Here is a 17,620-nt window from a genome sequence, read left to right as displayed (position 1 = left end):
AGCACAGTGATAGACATTGCATAATGAGACTTCAGTAAAGCCTTTGATAAGATTCCACGTGGTAGACGAATTGGTAAAGTTAGATCAAATGGGATTCCAGGTGAGCTTGCCAATTCGAAACTAAATTAGGTTTACAGTAGAAGATGGAGGGTGGGTCGTGGAGGATAGCTTTTCGGAATGGAGGCCTGTAACTAATGGTGTTCTGTATAGATCAGTATTGGGTTCACTTTTGTTGCCATTTTATATAAATTATTTGGATAAGAATATGGCTGGGGGAGGGGGGGGGATGCGGAGAGAAGAGACAGAGAGAGAGCTTTGAGGGAAGTAGATCAGTTCCCTCTGTTGTAATCACTTGGAATGCCATGATTCATCACTCAATTATATTTGGGTTGTGAGATTTGTACATTAGAGCAAATGATTTCCTTCCTCTTTTACAAACCCAACAGTGAATTACTATTAATGTTTTAACAGAATGGCATTTGTCAGCTCATTCTTTTACTTTATTAATACTTTACAAAGAACAAGTCTTATCAACAGCATAAATGAAAAGGAAGAACTTTAGGTAACAATATCACAGAAACATGAATGATAACAAAAAAAACAAAATAGCAGATTGTCTCTTGCTGTAAATGAGAAAACCCCTGCAGCAGAAAAAATGTTCACATTTCTTTCAAAGAAATCATAATTTGATCTTATATGGGGTCTAAATACCACATTGCACTGTATTAACATGTTCAGTAAAATAGTAGGACAGATGAATAATTACAGTTGCCATTGGAATCACTTCAGTTTGAGTCAAGGTGTGGCAGTGACTTCAATAGCTCCAGTTCTTCCATCATCCATTTGTTTTCTTCGATGTTCAGCAGGAGGCCGTGGTGGAGGGTTTGTGGGTGGCTGATGGATACTCTTTCCAACGTGTCCTTTTTGAGTCTGCACCGCCTGTATAGGTCTCCATTCTTCTTTTCGGAAGGCAGCCTAGATTGAGAAATACAATATTTTTAAAAGATGATGCCACCAGTCATTTGATCATCTCTCAGAACAGATTAATGTAACTTGTTCTCATAATATAACTCTTAAATGCTCTGGAATAATTATGCTGAATGAATGTATGCTTTCTGCAGTTAATATATTCTTTTGAGGTCTAACACCCAAAACTGAGTGTAGTGGAGCAGACTGTGATCTAACTTTCCCAAAGATGTGCAACCTTAAAATCAGAACTTCACCATTCAGGAGTCACAAATCAGAAAACACTACTTGCAACAAATATGCATTTATAAAACAGCTTTAATACGATGAACAACCAAGGTATGTTTCAGGGCCAAAAGGAAGAAAATGATTTTGGCACTAAGCTGCAAAAGATGATATCAAGAAGGATGAATAAGAGGTTGATCATAACAAAAAGAGCGAGAAGAGAATGCGACAGTGAGAGCGCGCAAGTGGGAGACAGTGTTAAAGAAATTCAGGGGGCGCATTCAAAAGTTTAGGGCAAAGGCAGCTGAAAAGTACAGCCACAGATTGTGGTGAAATTTAAAACTGAGTCTGGAGGTGGAGTATGTAAAAGTTACAGATGTAGGAAGGGGCAAGGCATGGAGGGACATGGATAAGGAGTTGAATGAGATGGTCAAACTAGTATCCATTATGTCTATACAAAGTGGAGTCAAAATCTGGAATTCTCCATTCCTAAGAAATGAATAATAGACAAGGTGATACACAGATTTTATTGCACAAGGACATGAAGATAGATTAAAGAAAAAGAGTTCAGTTTCATATCAATCGTGTTCTGACTTCATGGCAAGGAGGCTTGAGGGGTTGAATGGCCTATCCACACTTTTGTGAACACAAGTTCAAAATTATTTTCTTTTACAAGGACTCCTTTTGAGCATCTTTCAAGGGGGACTTTTTGACTTTTTGTCGGGGGTACTTTTTCATTCTCAGCAATTTATCAGTTATGTTGTGATGTAGTAACAACATCTTTCACATGTCTGTTGATAAATGGGTATTTGGACTCTCACATAAAACAGAATTAAAGTAATACATTCAATGTCCTCAATAATGATCACCCCTCCATTACACTTAAAAGCCATAACAGACAATAAAAACATGTAAGTTCCTGAAGACCAGTCTTTAAATTGGTATAAAACAAATAGGCAGAAAGTTAACAAAAATATTTTCTGCCAAACTATTGACACACACTTTGATGCACAAAAATCTATCCCCTTAAAAGACATCTGCTGAGGTCGTAGCCAATATTTTCCCATCACAAGAAGGGCACAAATCAGAAACATTTTATCCAGGTAGTTACAACCCTATTGACAGTATTCATTACGTAGAACTGCCTATAATTTTCTCCAAAAACGTGAGCTGCTGAACTTATACTAGAGAGGCCACTTTTTTTTGGCAAGGTATTAAATTACCTCAGTAATTTGAAACTTCCTTAGATTCTAGTTAAGAGTATTTCTTTGCTGACAGATTTAAAGCTGTACAGCTACCCTCTCACCCGATCCTTGAAACCTCCCTCTCCCATACACCACCTTTGCAGTCTCCTTCCCAGTCCAGAACCAGCCTGCAGCCACTTCACCCTCCCACCTCTGCCCTCCTCTGGCTGACTGAGGCCGGACCCAGCAGATGGAATTCCTGGACTCAATAAAAGCCCGCCCAGCCAAATATTTCTCTTGGCACTCATCTCCCACTGGATTTCATCATGTTGCTCCCAGACTTCACTACCTCTCCCACCATTCCTCCCATCATCCATGCTCTGTCCCCAGCCTCAGCTTTCAGCCCTTAAACCCTGGCTCTCAGCTTGTGGTCACTCTCTTTCCCCGGTACTGCCTTTAACTGCTCACTGCTATTCCAGTGATAAGCATGTGCTGCTGATCGGGTCAATGAACTTTTATTTGATAGGTCACACATTCCACCACTACCACAATCCACCCCCTCTCCAAAAACCCACCCACCGCCTCAAAAGCAAATGTGAACGTTCCAGATGGTTGAGGACTTTCAGGGTTCAATCCCTCTGTTGCCCCTGCGTAGTTTGAGCATTGACTGTGTCTTTCTTTACACTATACAGACCTATCAGCACATTAGTCAGATATTCTCTGCAGTTTATACAGATTATAGTTACTAACCTTAAATTTGTGTACAACTTGTGTAAACCTAAGGTTATTAACCTTAAATTATGACCAAACACAATTCTAATAAATATCATAATGTTAAATCTTAAGTCTTGTTCTAATGAAAAACATTATTGAAACAAAATAAAAGTATCTTACATGAAACAAGCAAGGTCTTGGTCATTAAGGAACTGCCTCCCAGTGTTGCTTGTCTGCATGTGTAATGGTGGTCAGTCAAAACAACCATTCCATGCATTAATTTCTGTCAATTTTTAGCATCTGTCTTTCTGAGATAGCAGCAAGACAATTAGACTGCCACTATGAGGGAACGTGAGGACTATAGATGCTCGAGATTAGAGTCGAGAGAGTGTGTTGCTGGGAAAGCACAGCAGATCAGGCAACATCCGAGGAGCAGGAGAATCGATGTTTCAGGCATAAGTCTTTCATCAGGAATGAGACTTGTAGGCCAGGTCTGAGAGATAAATGGGAGGCGGAGGTGGGGAAAAAAGGGGGGGGGGGGGGGGGGGGGGGGGAGTGGGTAGCTGACAAAAGTGATAGGTGGATGAAGGTGAGGGAGACGGTGATGGGTCAGAGGGGGGAGTGATGGACAGGTCCGGAGGGCAGTGCCGAGTTGGGGGCTTGGGACTGGAATAACGTTGGGGACGGGAAATGAGAAAGCTTTGAAATCCACATTTACCCAGTGTGGTTGCTGGGTCCCAAGATGGAATATGAGGCACTTTTCCTCCAGGCATCGGGTGGTAATGGTTTGGGCAGTGGAGGAGGCCTAGGACCTGCATGTCCTTGACACAGTGGGAGGGGGATTTGAAGTGGGGTTGGTGGGTGCGGGTGTCCCAGGGATGTACTCTGAAATGATCTGCAAGAAGGCATTCTGTCTCCCTGATTAGAGGAGACTACACCAGGTGCAACAGATACAGTAGATGACATTGGTAGAGGTATAGGTAAAATTTCTGACAGAATGTGGGAGGATCCCTTAGGGCCTTGGACAGAGGTGAGGTGAATGGTGTGGGCGCAGGTTTTGCACTTCCTGCAGTGGCAGGGAAAGTGTTGGGGGGCATGGACCTGACGAGGGAGTAGCGGAGGGAATTGTCTCTCCAGAACGCTCATAAGGGTAGGGAGAGAAATATATCTTTAGTGGTGGGGTCCATTTGGAGGTGGCAGAAGATGATGCAATCCTCCACCAGCCCACACCCTATTCCTGGCACCTTTCCCTGCCACCGCAGGAAATGCAAAAGCTGCGCCCACATTAATCTCCTCACTTACCTCCAAGGCCCCAAGGGATCCTTCCACATTCATCAGAAATTTACCTGTACCTCTACCAATGTCATCTATTGCATCCGTTACACCCGGCGTGGTCTCCTCTACATTGGGGAGACAGGGCACCTTGTTGCGATCATTTGGGCTGAGAAGTGGCAGATGGAGTTTAATTCAGATAAATGCTGCATTTTTGGGAAAGCAAATCTTAGCAGGACTTATACACTTAATGGTAAGGTCCTAGGGAGTGTTACTGAACAAAGAGACCTTGAAGTGCAGGTTTATAGCACCTTGAAAGTGGAGTTGCAGGTAGATAGGATAGTGAAGTAGGCGTTTGGTATGCTTTCCTTTATTGGTCAGAGTGTTGAATACAGGAGTTGGGAGGTCATGTTTGCTGCTGTATAGGTCTTTGGTTAGGCCACTGTTGGAATATTGCATGCAATTCTGGTCTCCTTCCTATCAGAAAGATGTTGTGAAACTTAAAAGGGTTCAGAAAAGATTTACAAGGATGTTGCCAGGGTTGGAGGATCTGAGCTACAGGGAGAGGCTGAACAGGCTGGGGCTGTTTTCCCTGGAGGGTCAGAGGCTGAGGGGTGACCATGATAAGAGGTTTAGAAAATTATGAGGCGCATGGATAGGATAAATAGACAAAGTCTTTTCCCTGGGATTGGAGCGTCCAGAACTCGAGGGCATAGGTTTAGGGTAAGAGGGGAAAGAAAGAAAAGAGACCTAAGGGGCAACCTTTTCATGCAGAGGGTGGTACGTGTATGGAACGAGCTGCCAGAGGATGTGGTGGAGGCTGGTACAATTGCAACATTTAAGAGGCATTTGGATGGGTATATGAGTAGGAAGGGTTTGGAGGGATATAGGCCGGATGCTGGCAGGTGGGACTAGATTGGGTTGGGATATCTGGTCTGTTTCCATGCTGTACATCTCTATGACTCTATTTCAGAGAACATCTCTGGGACACCCGCATCCACCAACCCCACCGCCCCGTGGCTGAACACTTCAACTCCCCCTCCCACTCCGTCAAGGACGTGCAGGTCTTGGACCTCCTCCACTGCCAAACAATTACCATCCAACATCTGGAGGAAGAACGCCTCATATTCTGCCTTGAGGGATAAATCAAAGGATAAATGTGGATTTCAACAGCTTCCTCATTCCCCTCCACCAAATTATTCCAGTCCGAAGCCTCCAACTCGGCACTACCCACCAGAGCAGTCCATCACTCCCCCCCCGCCTGACCTATCACCGGTCTCCCTCACATTCATCCACTTATCGCTTTCTCAGTTACCCATCCCATGCCCCTCCCATTTATCTCTCAGCTCCCGCCCAGAAGCCTCATTCCTGATGAAAGGTTTATTCTCCTGCTCCTCAGATGCTGCCTGACCTGCCATGCTTTCCCAGGAACACATTCTCGAGGCTGCCACAATGAAACAACCACACAGTGTGCAACCAATCATCTCTATTCTACACATGCACTAAACTTCAGAATACATTTTTCTGCCAGTTTCCAGGCAGCAGTGCTGCAGTACAACTCAGGACACAATGTAACCTAATTTCTCCCACAATCTGGTAGTACAAGGAACTTCAATCTGGCAGATCAGTAATTATTCAGTTGGGGGATTGTTTGCTGCTCTTTATCAAATGTAGAATGTATTTATTCAAGGTGTTTTGTCAGAAAGATCACAAAAATAGCTCAGTTTCACAGTACAACCCTACAAAAATATGCAACAGACTGAAAATGTGAAAAATCTTAATGCCCATTATTAGGGCACACATAGGAGCTATCTCTTAACACTATCATTTGCAATATTTTTATAAATATCCTAATGTAGCGGAGACATATGTCGTTAGTGAAACTAGTATTATAAATTCAAGAAACATTTGGTGTCATTTTCCAGTTGGAAACGTAGCATTTACTGTAGGTGTGAAATTCCTTCTCAAATGCAGTTACTCAACACCTCTTAGCACAGATACAAAGCCAAGACCTACCCCATCCATTGGCAGCCCAGAATAGAACAATTGCTGGTGAGTTTTGAGAAGATCTATAGCTCAGGCTGAGGTTCTGGCTGAAGGTTTGCTCGCTGAGCTGGAAGGTTCGTTTTCAGATGTTTCATTACCATAATAGGTAATATCATTGGTGAGCCTCCAGATGAAGCACTGGTGGCATGGCCCGCTTTCTATTTATGTGTTTAGGTTTTCTTTGGTTGGTGATGTCATTTCCTGTTCTTTTTCTCAGGGGGTGGTAAATGGGATCTAAGTCAATCTAACCGGAACTCTATAAACAAACATATTGACTCGGATCCCATCTACCACCCCCTGAGAAAAAGAACAGGAAATGACATCACCAACCCAAAGAAACCTAAACACAAATAGAAAGTGGGTCACACCACCAGTGTTTCATATGGAGGCTCACTGATTATGTTACCTATTATGGTGACGAAACGTCTGAAATGAACCTTCCAGCCCAGCGAACAAACCTACATCCAGAACCATTGCCACTGCTATTTATAGTTCTATTCATACATTGGACATCTCTGACAACTATGGTTACTTTTGTTTATTAATGAACTAAAACCATCAACTTAATATCTTCATATTTTACTTGCCAAGACCTTTCATCTCATCTTTCTCATTCAGCTATTCATATCATAGTGTGTTGTTCAAGTGGCTAATATTCACACGTGACCCTAAACAGCATGTATCAGCAGGTGATCTGATCTTGTTCTCAACTGATGCCAATAAGGATCAACTTTTAACAAATGCTTTCAAGTGGCAGACATTCACTCTCTAACTCAGAACTGTGGAAGAAAACATCAGTGTACCAAATGCCATCCTAGCTGAATTCAGCTACCTCAGCACAGGAATTAGATTTTGTCCTGGCTAATGCCTCTATTTATGAATTAGATAAAATGGCTGAATCAGCAGGAAGAAAGACTTGTATTTGTATAATGCCACTCATGAGCTCATCTAATAGTGTTTTAAAGCCTATTAAATAGTTTTCAACAGCACTGTGTTCTGGTGTGGGAAATATGACAGCAAGATCATGCACACAGTTTGTCCTAATGACCAGATGTTCTGTTTTTGTGATGCTGATTGATGGATAAATATTGGCCAGGACATGGAGGAAAAATACCACATGGTTTTGTTTTAACATCTCATCTGAAAATCAGCATCTCTCACAATGCAGCACTCCTTTAGTGTTGCACTGGAGTATCAGCGAAGATTTATGTCCTCCGGTCTCTGGAGTTGTTCAGAACAATCTCCCATTGGAATTTTAAGAAAAACATTCAGTTATAAGAAACATTAATTACAGATTCTATACAAGTATGTAGCATTAACACCAGTGCAATATTTTTTGTGGTACCTTATGTACTCAAAAATATGTACCTATTTTCTATAGTTTCAATTGCATGGTCATAATTGTCTTTTTATTTATTTGGCAATCTCAAATCCAAACAATAATTGCTTTTGAACTTATAAACAAATGATTACTGCACGCAATCTGCCAGTCTTACCCAGTTTGATCTGCTTGTGAGTCTAGACCCACTGCAATGTGACTGACTCTTGATTGCCCTCTTCCCTCGTCAGCAATACCCACCTTCCATGAACAAAATTACAAAAAAAAACATTGTTTCTCATTTCAAGAGAAAAGGATTATTTTGAAAAGTAGTATTTAATCATTTAATGCACTAAGTCACAAAATAACCTCAATTGAAATGGTTATGGTTCAGAGTATTTATACTTCAAATACTACAAGAATAGGAACATGCACTTACAAGTAGGTAGATGAGGCTGGCAATGCCAAGGTTGACGGTGCCCAGGACCGTGGGTAATATAAAGCCTCCAGGTACTGCTAGGCTGGAGAGAATTAAACAAACAGCAAAATCCTTTAGACAAACACTTAGCAGCAGCAGCAGCATCACCCAGACATTCATAAATCTCTGATGTTTGTACAAAATAGTGATATTTTCCATAAGTAAAAGATGAAGAAGCCTGAACACTTGCAAACAAATATAAATTTAAAAGAATAAAGATGCAAAAGCAAATCTGCACAAAATCCCCTTCAGGAAAGTAACTGAGAATCTTTATAAGGATGAGTATTCCCTATTATTTGATGGAACAGATTTCAAGTCATTCAAACCATTCATGTCCTCTCTACTGATTAGGTCATTCTGAGACAGTCAGTCAGTCCATCCAGTCAGTCATTCTCTTTTAAAAATCAGTGAATGTTTCTTTATGGCTCAAATCTTGAATTCCTACAAAGAATCTGTGTTTTAAAATGTTAGCGATATTTGCTCTTCACAGATACGGTCAGACCTGCTGTACAATTCCATCATTTTTCTCTAGCTGAAAAAATATGAATATTTCAACCCAGATAACGTAATTCACATTTTTACACCCCTACTCTTTTTTTTGTTCTACCGTGGGTGCCAAATGGTCACTCTGAAGTAGACGGACGGTTACTGAAGATCTTAGTTCAATTATAGCTGAAGTTCAACGCATACTGCAAGTAGCAAACTGTGTAGCATGGCACTAGATATGGCACTGCCCTTAGCAGCAGAATTCCTCAATAAGTAGGTATAGTAAACAAATGAATGCACCAGCACTGCATTTTTGGAATTGTTGGTGGTTATAGAGTGTGTTTGGTGGAAAAGTGTGGGAATATCCAACCCACAGGACTTCTGTAGCATAGGTAGCACTTAGTTATTAGCTTCAAATTTTCATGTGATTATTAATAAAGAAGATCAGTCAAAACTTCCTTTGAGATAAAGAATTCAAAAGACAGCTTCAAATCCAAATCATAATTATTTTGACAACAAAACAAAAAGAAACATATGAATCCTACCATGCGTGGAGAATAGCACGGACATAGTAATTCCGTGTTAAAGGTCCAAACAATTTCACAACAGCTGCCAAAAGCCACTGACCCCTAGGATCAAAAAATTAGCAGTAAATGAAACAAAGTATTGAAAATGCCCTGTAATTTAATAAAAACTCTTCCTATTAAAAATAACAATTTGCTTCTTTCAATTATTTCCATTTGCTTTTATTCTGCTGCTTCTCTATCCTTCTTTGTACCAATCATACTCCTTTTAAATAAATGACATATTCATATATAGCCAAGCATTTTAAGTTCAATATAACTTCTTTATCATATTCTTTTCTCTGTCAATTATTTACTTACGGTCTCTCCATGGTTGTTCCCTTTCGTCTCTTTCCTCTGGGATATTCCAACAAAATTACAAAGACACCTGCAGCACTGAATATTTCAAGTTAAAGAAAAAAAACCACAATTGAATGCCACTATGATTCAGCTCAGTCAGCCTTCCATGGAGCCAGCAGTTACTTCTTCAATTTCACAACCTGCTCTCATGACCTTCAAAAGTTATCAAACTAGAAAGATTACTTTTATTACAGCCACTAGAGTCTAAACAGCTGCTAGAAATTCAGCATAAATATCAATCACAAAGTACACTCCACAAATCTACTGAAACTTTACATTTTATTCAGTGACTTCTTGGAGAAAGAAGAAAATTATTTCCATCCTACCAAAATGTTCAGATAAACTACTGAGTTGATTCTTGTAATTAAGATGGTGACAACGGACTTAAGTTGGTATGCATTTTACTTTTGGATATCTTCATCACTTTAGTTTCCGCTCACTCCACATACCAATAGAAGTAGATCAAATGCAAAACTAAACATCTGCTTCCAAAGCCTGAAGATAGTTCAAAGCTTCACCAAAAAGTTACCATTACATTGTCATCAAAAACACCTTCTGTTCTTAAGATTATTCTATTAAAATAGGTACAATCCAGCCATTTGATGCAGGATCCATACATGCACAATACTGCCTTTCAAGTAAAGAAATGCTGATATAACTGAAAAAGAGAGAATAAATAATGACTTATCCATTCATCTTTTTCTAAATGTACTGTCTCCTAGTTTTGGCCAAGAGCTTTAGAGTCAGAAGAACTATTTTAAATATTTGAGCAACTATTTGGCTCACGGCTTAATATTATTGAGGGAGTTATGCATTGTCTCTTCAGTAACAACCTAAATTGAAACTTGAATTCTTCAAAGGAAAGCATGTGAACTTTCCTCCCAATATTCTGCCTGGAATTTCGCCCTCAACTCCTCTAGAGTCTCTGGAGTACTACTTCCAGTTTTGATCTCCCTGTTAGAGGAAGGATATTATCATGCTAGAGAGAGAGTGTTCAGAAAAGATTTACCAGGATGTTGCCAGGTATGGAAGATTTGAGTTAAAGGGAGAGGCTGGATACGCTGGGACTTTTTCAATGGAGCAGAGGAAGTCGAGGGGTTTTTCAAATAATGAGGGATACCAATACGGTGAATGGCAGCTTTTCCCGATGGTGGGGGATTTCAAGATTAGGGGACATATTTTTAAAGTGAGTGGAGAAAGACTTAAAAAGGACACGGGGGACAATTTTTTTTTACACAAGTGTGAAATGAATTTCCAGAGGAATTGGTGGATGCAGGTACAGTTACAACATTTAAAAGATATTTGAATACGTTCATGAATAGGAAAGGTGTGGGAAGATATCAGCCAAGCACAGGCAGGCAGAACTAGGGGAACATGGTCAGCGCAAATTAGTTGGACTGAAGGGTCTGTATGATTCTTTGATCCTGTAACAGCGAAAACATTGATGAGGTAATTGATCTTATTGCTGTTTGCATGTGCAAATTGGTGTTAAAATTGAACATGGAACATTTCAGCACAGTTCAGGCCCTTCAGCCCTCGATGTTGCGCCAGCTTGTGGAACCAATCTGAAGCCTATCTAACCCACACTATTCCATTACCATCCATATGTTTACTCAATGACCATTTAAAAATGCCCTTAAAGTTGGCGAGTCGACTACTGATGCAGGCAGGGCATTCCACGCCCCTACTACTGAGTAAATAAATTACCTCTGACATCTGTCCTATGTCTATCATGCCTCAATTGAACGCTATGTCCCCTTGTGTTAGCTATTATCATCCAAGGAAAAACGCTCTCACTGTCCACCCTATCTAACTCTCTGATTATCTTACATCTAAATTAAGTCACCTTTCAACCTTCTTCTCTCTAATGAAAACAGCCTCAAGTCCCTTAGCCTTTCCTCATGAGACCTTCTCTCAATACCAGGTAACATCCTAGTAAATCATCTCTGAACCCTTTCCAAAGTTTCCACATCTCTCCTATAATGTGGTGACCAGCACTGTATGCAATACTCCAAGTGCAGCCGCAGCAGAGTTTTGTACAGCTGCAGGATGACCTTGTGGCTTCGAAACTCAATCCCTCTACCAATAAAAGCTAACACACCGTAGGCCTTCTTAACAACCCTATCAGTCTGGATGGCAACTTTCAGGGATCTATGTACATGGACACCAAGATCTCCCTGCTCATCTTATTAGCCCAGTACTCTTTATTTCTGTTGCTCCTTCCAAAGTAAATCAGTTCACACTTTTCCACATTAAACTCCATTTGCCACCTCTTAGCCTAGCTCTGCAGCTTATCTGTTTCTCTGTAATTTGCAACATTCTTCGGCACTATCCACAACTCCACTGACAGTAGTGTCATCTGCAAATTTACTAACCCATTCTTCTATGCCTTCATCCATGGAATTTATAAAAATGACAAACAGCAGTGGACCCAAAACAGATCCTTGCAGTACACCACTAGTAACTGAACTCTAGGATGAACATTTCCCATGAACTACCACTCGCTGTCTTCTTTCAGCTAGAAAATTTCTGATCCAAACCTCCAAATCACCCTCAATCCCATCTCTCCCTATTTTGTGCAATAAACTATCATGGGGAACCTTATCAAACACCTTACTGAAATTCATATACACCACATCAACCGCTTTACCCTCATCCACCTGTTTGGTCACCTTCTCAAAAGAACTCTTAAGATTTGTGAGGCACGATCTACCCTTCACAAAACTGTGTTAACTATCCCTAATCAACTTATTCCTTTCTAGATAATTATAAATCCTATCTCTTATAACCTTTTCCAACACTTTACCCACAACCAAAGTAAGGCTCACTGGTCTATAATTACCAGGGTTGTCCCTACTCCCCTTCTTGAACAAGGGGACATTTGCTATCGTCCAGTCTTCTCGCACTATTCCTGTAGACATTGACGACATAAAGATCAAAGGCAAAGTCTCTGCAATCTCCTCCCTGACTTTTAACTCGACTTCTATTCTACTTCCATCAAACACAGATAATTCAATACCCTCTTCCTGCTACCCCCCGGGTCTTCAAAGGATGATGTGTCTTCTGAACATCATCATTGTCAATTGAGAAAGGTTACCATTTTTTTCACCCTCTGTTGTGATGTAAAAGAACTCCACCCAAGAATTAACCCATTCCAAAGTTGAAATTGTGAATTATCAATGGGGTAACTGTGCACCTTACTCTCTGATCAGAAATCAAAAAGCTGGCATCATTTGTCAACACATGCAACTGCTCCTCCTCAAGCAATTCACCTTTAATATAGAAGCAAACGCATGAAGAAAGCAAAAAAAATTGAGATTGGAAGTGGCAACCACAAGTTTGATCAAGGAAATAGGGAGAAAGCAGGATACTGGCAGTAGGTAACAATGTTCACTTGAAGAGCCAATATAGACACAATGGGGCAAATGACCTCCTTATGCGCCAGAACATTTCTGAACACTGATAAATTCACAGCACAAGAAAGGCTATCTGGCCCATCTAGTCCACACCATACTGCCCTCAGCCCCTGGTGTGGCTTATAACTACCCAGAATAGAGCTTCTCTTACACTGCTTACTGAAAATACATTTCTCAATGTTCAATGTAAGAGGTTTTTTTTTGTTTAAAGTCAGGACTAACATTTTGGGAGCTCTCCAGCTGAAAAGGATACACGCCATAAGCGGCAAATTCCCAATCTCTGAATTGTCCAGCCACTCCGACCACGCCTCCAATAAGCAGAACTAAAAAGGAGGAAATACAAGTGAAGGCAGCTCTAAGTTATCGAAACTCGAAAACCGTCTCAATGATAGGGGATAGCACGGTTTTCAAAATGTATAAAATAAAATGGGATTTCTGTACTAGTCGATGCCGATTTGTTTTGAAAGCGACAAAATCAGATTTAACTGTCTAAAATTATGACCCCAAATGTTTCTCGCAAGTCAAAAGAAATACAAGCAGTAAGTGTACAATCGAGGTGATGGTGAGCATCTAAACAAACCCTGTCTATTCCTGCAGCTTTTCCATCAGTTCACAAGCGAGAAGTCCGTCCCAGAAAGTGGCATTTACAGAAGTTTCACTCTAGCATTGAGGGAAGCAAACGTGGGGAAGTTTTGCAGAGTTTCGACAGTCTTTATGTTACTCACTGAGCCCCGATGCCAGAGCTTGTTCATTTGCCCACATCGCCCACTCGATCTGGCCCATGGTGCACACACTCCCTACCCTGCTGAACCTCCGAATGCTCTGTATCTCAGATGCTCAAGAACTTTTGAGATCGATAAATACTCACGACCTCACGTCACTTCCTCTTTAGCACTGTCTACGTGACCAACGGCGCAGCAATTGGGTCTTGACAGTTTCTACGACTGCAGAAAGAGGAAGTTTAGAATAAAGATGTTGCTAGAAATTTTAAGCAGAGCTGGCAGTACCAGTGGTGATGGGGCTAGTTAATAGTTCCGCTCAGAACTGGTAATGGATAGATATGTAGTAGGTTCTAAGCAAGTAGGAGGAAGAACAACAATGAAGATCAGTGGTGTGGGGCAGGGAGAGATGAAATGACTAAACTGATGATGTAAGGCCAAAGGAGATGTTGCTCATAAGACAGATAAAGACACAAAGGAGTCTAGATGTAAGAGAGAAACAGAATTGTCGCCATTAGTTGCCATTGGAAGAAATGGTAGCAATGATTATTGTCTTAAATTGTTGAGCACAAGATTGAGTTCAGAAGAATTGCCCAGCCAAAAGGTACGCTTGAATTTAGGTTGAGCTTTATTGGAACAAAACAGGAAACTGAAGACAGGTCAGAGTTGGAGAATTATGGTGACAGATCATCAGAAAAGCTCAATGATTCAATTGAAATATTCCATTGAGCAGTATCTCTAATATAAATGATAAGGCATCATGAACAGTGAATACAGTAAAGTACACTGAATTGAAAGGAGTACATGTAAATCATTGTTTCACCTAGAAATATGCATTGCATCCTTGGCAGTGGCAGGGAAGAACGTAAAAGGACAAGAGATGCATCTCCTGTGTGAGAGATGATTGCGCTGTGAACCAGGGTATGGTGAACGGAATAGTCCCTTCAGAATTATGAAAGGGGAGGGGAAGGGAAATATGTGTTGATGTGACTTATTACTGGAGTTGGCAGAAAAGTAAGAATTGAATTTGGAGTCTTCTGATGTCAATATTAAGGAGAAGAAGAACTCAGTTTTAGATTTGGGAGGAAATTGAAGTGTTGGATGGGGAAGTACTGGCAAAATAATGGACATGCTCAACAGTCCTATCCTTGTTGGGGAGAATTCTGTGTTGAGGAAAAAGGAAGATATATCAGAAGCATGGGTATGAAATGTCATCTGAATAGATATGATGAGCAAGTTTTGAGAAGATTTGTAGCTCAGGTTGAGGTCTGGATGTAAGTTTGCTCGCTGACCTTCCAGATATGATGAGACTGAGTAACCGGTAGCGTGGAGAAGATTCCAACAGCAAACAGTGTGGGTGATGCAGGCTAGAGGGACCAAATGGCCTAATCCAGTTTTTATGTGTCAGCAAGATAGCTCTTGGTGTTAATGGGCTTGTAATGGTCATTTGTCATTGACCTATCTCCAGAAATGAGGCTAAAGAATTTGAGAAAATGAAGAGTCAGAGGTGAACTATGTAAAGGTGAGGGAAAGGTGGATATTGGAAGCTAAGTTGATGTTTCCAGTTGACGTTGAGAGCAAGAAATGGAATTGAAACAATGATCTGTGAATTGAAAAGATGTGAGGGTGGGGACCAGTTAGAACAGGAAGAAATGTTGCATATATCACTCAAAAAGGCAGCCATAGGCAGCACTCATTGATTTGCATAGCATTGTTTTGGAGGAAGTGAGTGGAGTCAAAGGGGGAAGTTCAATATGAGAATAGGCAGTGCTTGTCAGAATCTTTCAGCCAAATCAAAGGTTGAGTTTGAAAGTAGCAATGAACTTGAACGCAGATCACATGGGCGCAGCATGTCTTACTAAATCAGCTTTTGTATTCTAAATTCTAACCACATCAGCAGAAAATTATTTGTATTTGCTTCCTTGTTTTACTTCTCACAAATCTAATTATGACTTGTAGGTAACAACATGCAGCATCTGGTTTGACAATTATAGGAAGGCAAGGGTGAATTTCTCAGATTGCAAAATTTTCAACATAGTGTGAAGTCATACATTTTGGTGGGAGGCAATATAAATAACATAGAACAATTTAAAAGGGCTGCAGGAAACTCAAGCGATGTGCACATAACTCTTTGAAAATGGCAGAACAAGTTGAAAGGGCTTTATAAAAAAAACATAATAGCTTTTTTACTTTATTCTTCTATTAATAAAACCAAAGATGTTATATAATTTCTTTATTAAAAAATTGTTATCACTCAGCTAAAGTACTGCGTTCAGTTTTGGGCACCACCCTTTGCAAGAATGTCGACATCTCAAGAGAAGGTGCAGAAAAAATTACAAAAAGGAAGTCAGGATGAGGAACTTCAATTATGTGCAAAGACTGGAGAAACTGGCATTGTTCTTCACAGAACAAGAAGGGTTAAGAGATTTAATAAAGGTATTCAAAGACATGATTTGTTTTGATAGAGAAAATAAGGAGAAACTGTCCAGATGGTAGAGCGGTAGGTAAACAGAGGACACATTGAAGGTGATTGACATAGGGACCAGAAGTGTCATGGGGAAATGTTTTTAAACAGCTAACCTTGAATATGTCTTGCAAAGAATCATAGAGCTATACAGCATGGAAACAGACCCTTCAGTCCATCAGATAGTCCCACCTGCCTGCACTTGGCCCATATCCCTCCAAACCTTTCTTATTCATGTACTTATCCAAAAGTCTTTTAAACATTGTAACTGCACTTGCATCTACCACTTTCTCTGGCAGTTAATTCCACACACTAACCACTGTGTAAAAAAAGTTAGTCCTAATGTCCTCACCTTAAAAGTTTTGAACTCCCCTACCTTAGAGAAAGGCCTTTGCCATTCACCTTATCTCTGCAAGACTTAGTTATATTGATGCGATGAAGATTCAACCTAAGATTCAGGTCATAGAGATGTACAGCATGGAAACAGATCCTTCGGTCCAACCCGTCCATGCCGACCAGATATCCCAACCCAATCTAGTCCCACCTGCCAGCACCCGGCCCATATCCCTCCAAACCCTTCCTATTCATATACCCATCAAAATGCCTCTTAAATGTTGCAATTATACCAGCCTCCACCACATCCTCTGTCAGCTCATTTCATACACGTACCACCATCTGCATGAAAATGTTGTCCCTTAGGTCTCTTTTATATCATTCCCTCTCACCCTAAATCTATGCCCTCTAGTTCTGGACTCCCCAACCCCAGGGAAAAAAACTTTGCCTATTTACCTTATCCATGCCCCTCATGATTTTGTAAACCTCTATGAAGTCACCACTCAACCTCCAACGCTCCAGGGAAAACATCCCCAGCCTGTTCAGCCTCTCCCTATAGCTCAGATCCTCCAACCCTGGCAACATCCTTGTAAATCTTTTTTGAACCCTTTCAAGTTTCACAACATCATTCTGATAGGAAGGAGACCAGAATTGCATGCAATATTCCAACAGTAGCCTAACCAATGTCCTGTACAGCCGATCTTTGACAGTGCAGCAACATTTTAAATAGACCTTGGCCTGTTGCTACTTGGCACCATCCATGTCCTGAGCAGCTTCTTTGGGATTCAGTGGTATATGTTTAGGTGAGTATCACTACCAGGGACACCAGCACACAAACCGGCCAAAGAACTACAGCTGAAACTGAAACACCTGATCAGCGGATCCAGACACTCTATACAATCAACACAGGAATTCTTGGACATCATCAGAAATATACACATAGACAAGGAAGAAACCATGGTCTCATTCGATGTAACGGCACTGTTCACCTCTATCGACAAAACCCTAGCCAGAGAAACAATAGCCAACTTGCTGGACATACAGAACAGACAACAGGACGTTGAACCTATCAACAA

The 17,620-nt window shown here is 40.8% G+C and overlaps 1 protein-coding gene across 1 annotated transcript; it reads right to left on the bottom strand.

Moving 5' to 3' along the window:
- Positions 1 to 450: 450 nt before the first annotated feature.
- On the bottom strand, positions 451 to 13,888 carry LOC122558322 (cytochrome b-245 light chain). The gene is made up of 6 exons (XM_043706763.1): positions 13,754 to 13,888; positions 13,282 to 13,351; positions 9,574 to 9,648; positions 9,235 to 9,318; positions 8,165 to 8,246; positions 451 to 975 (listed from the first exon to the last, which is right to left on the bottom strand). The coding sequence occupies exons 1-6, from the start codon at positions 13,809 to 13,811 to the stop codon at positions 796 to 798; spliced, it is 549 nt and encodes a 182-aa protein (XP_043562698.1). The 5' UTR covers positions 13,812 to 13,888; the 3' UTR covers positions 451 to 795.
- Positions 13,889 to 17,620: the final 3,732 nt, after the last annotated feature.

The sequence above is a fragment of the Chiloscyllium plagiosum genome, chromosome 17 (genome assembly GCF_004010195.1).
Source record: "Chiloscyllium plagiosum isolate BGI_BamShark_2017 chromosome 17, ASM401019v2, whole genome shotgun sequence".
Classification (NCBI taxonomy): domain Eukaryota; kingdom Metazoa; phylum Chordata; class Chondrichthyes; order Orectolobiformes; family Hemiscylliidae; genus Chiloscyllium; species Chiloscyllium plagiosum.
The sequence above is the reverse complement of the archived record's forward strand: the minus strand, read 5'-3'. Positions and strand labels throughout refer to the sequence as shown.

Bases quoted from the DNA above. Each gene is read 5' to 3' on its own strand.
- LOC122558322 (XM_043706763.1), bottom strand. From the start codon at position 13,811: ATGGGCCAGATCGAGTGGGCGATGTGGGCAAATGAACAAGCTCTGGCA. The intron at 13,352-13,753 runs GTGAGTAACATA...CCTCCTTTTTAG, and splicing joins AGCTCTGGCATCGGGGCTCA to TTCTGCTTATTGGAGGCGTG. The intron at 9,649-13,281 runs GTATCCTTTTCA...TGAAATATTCAG, and splicing joins GAATTTGCCGCTTATGGCGT to TGCTGCAGGTGTCTTTGTAA.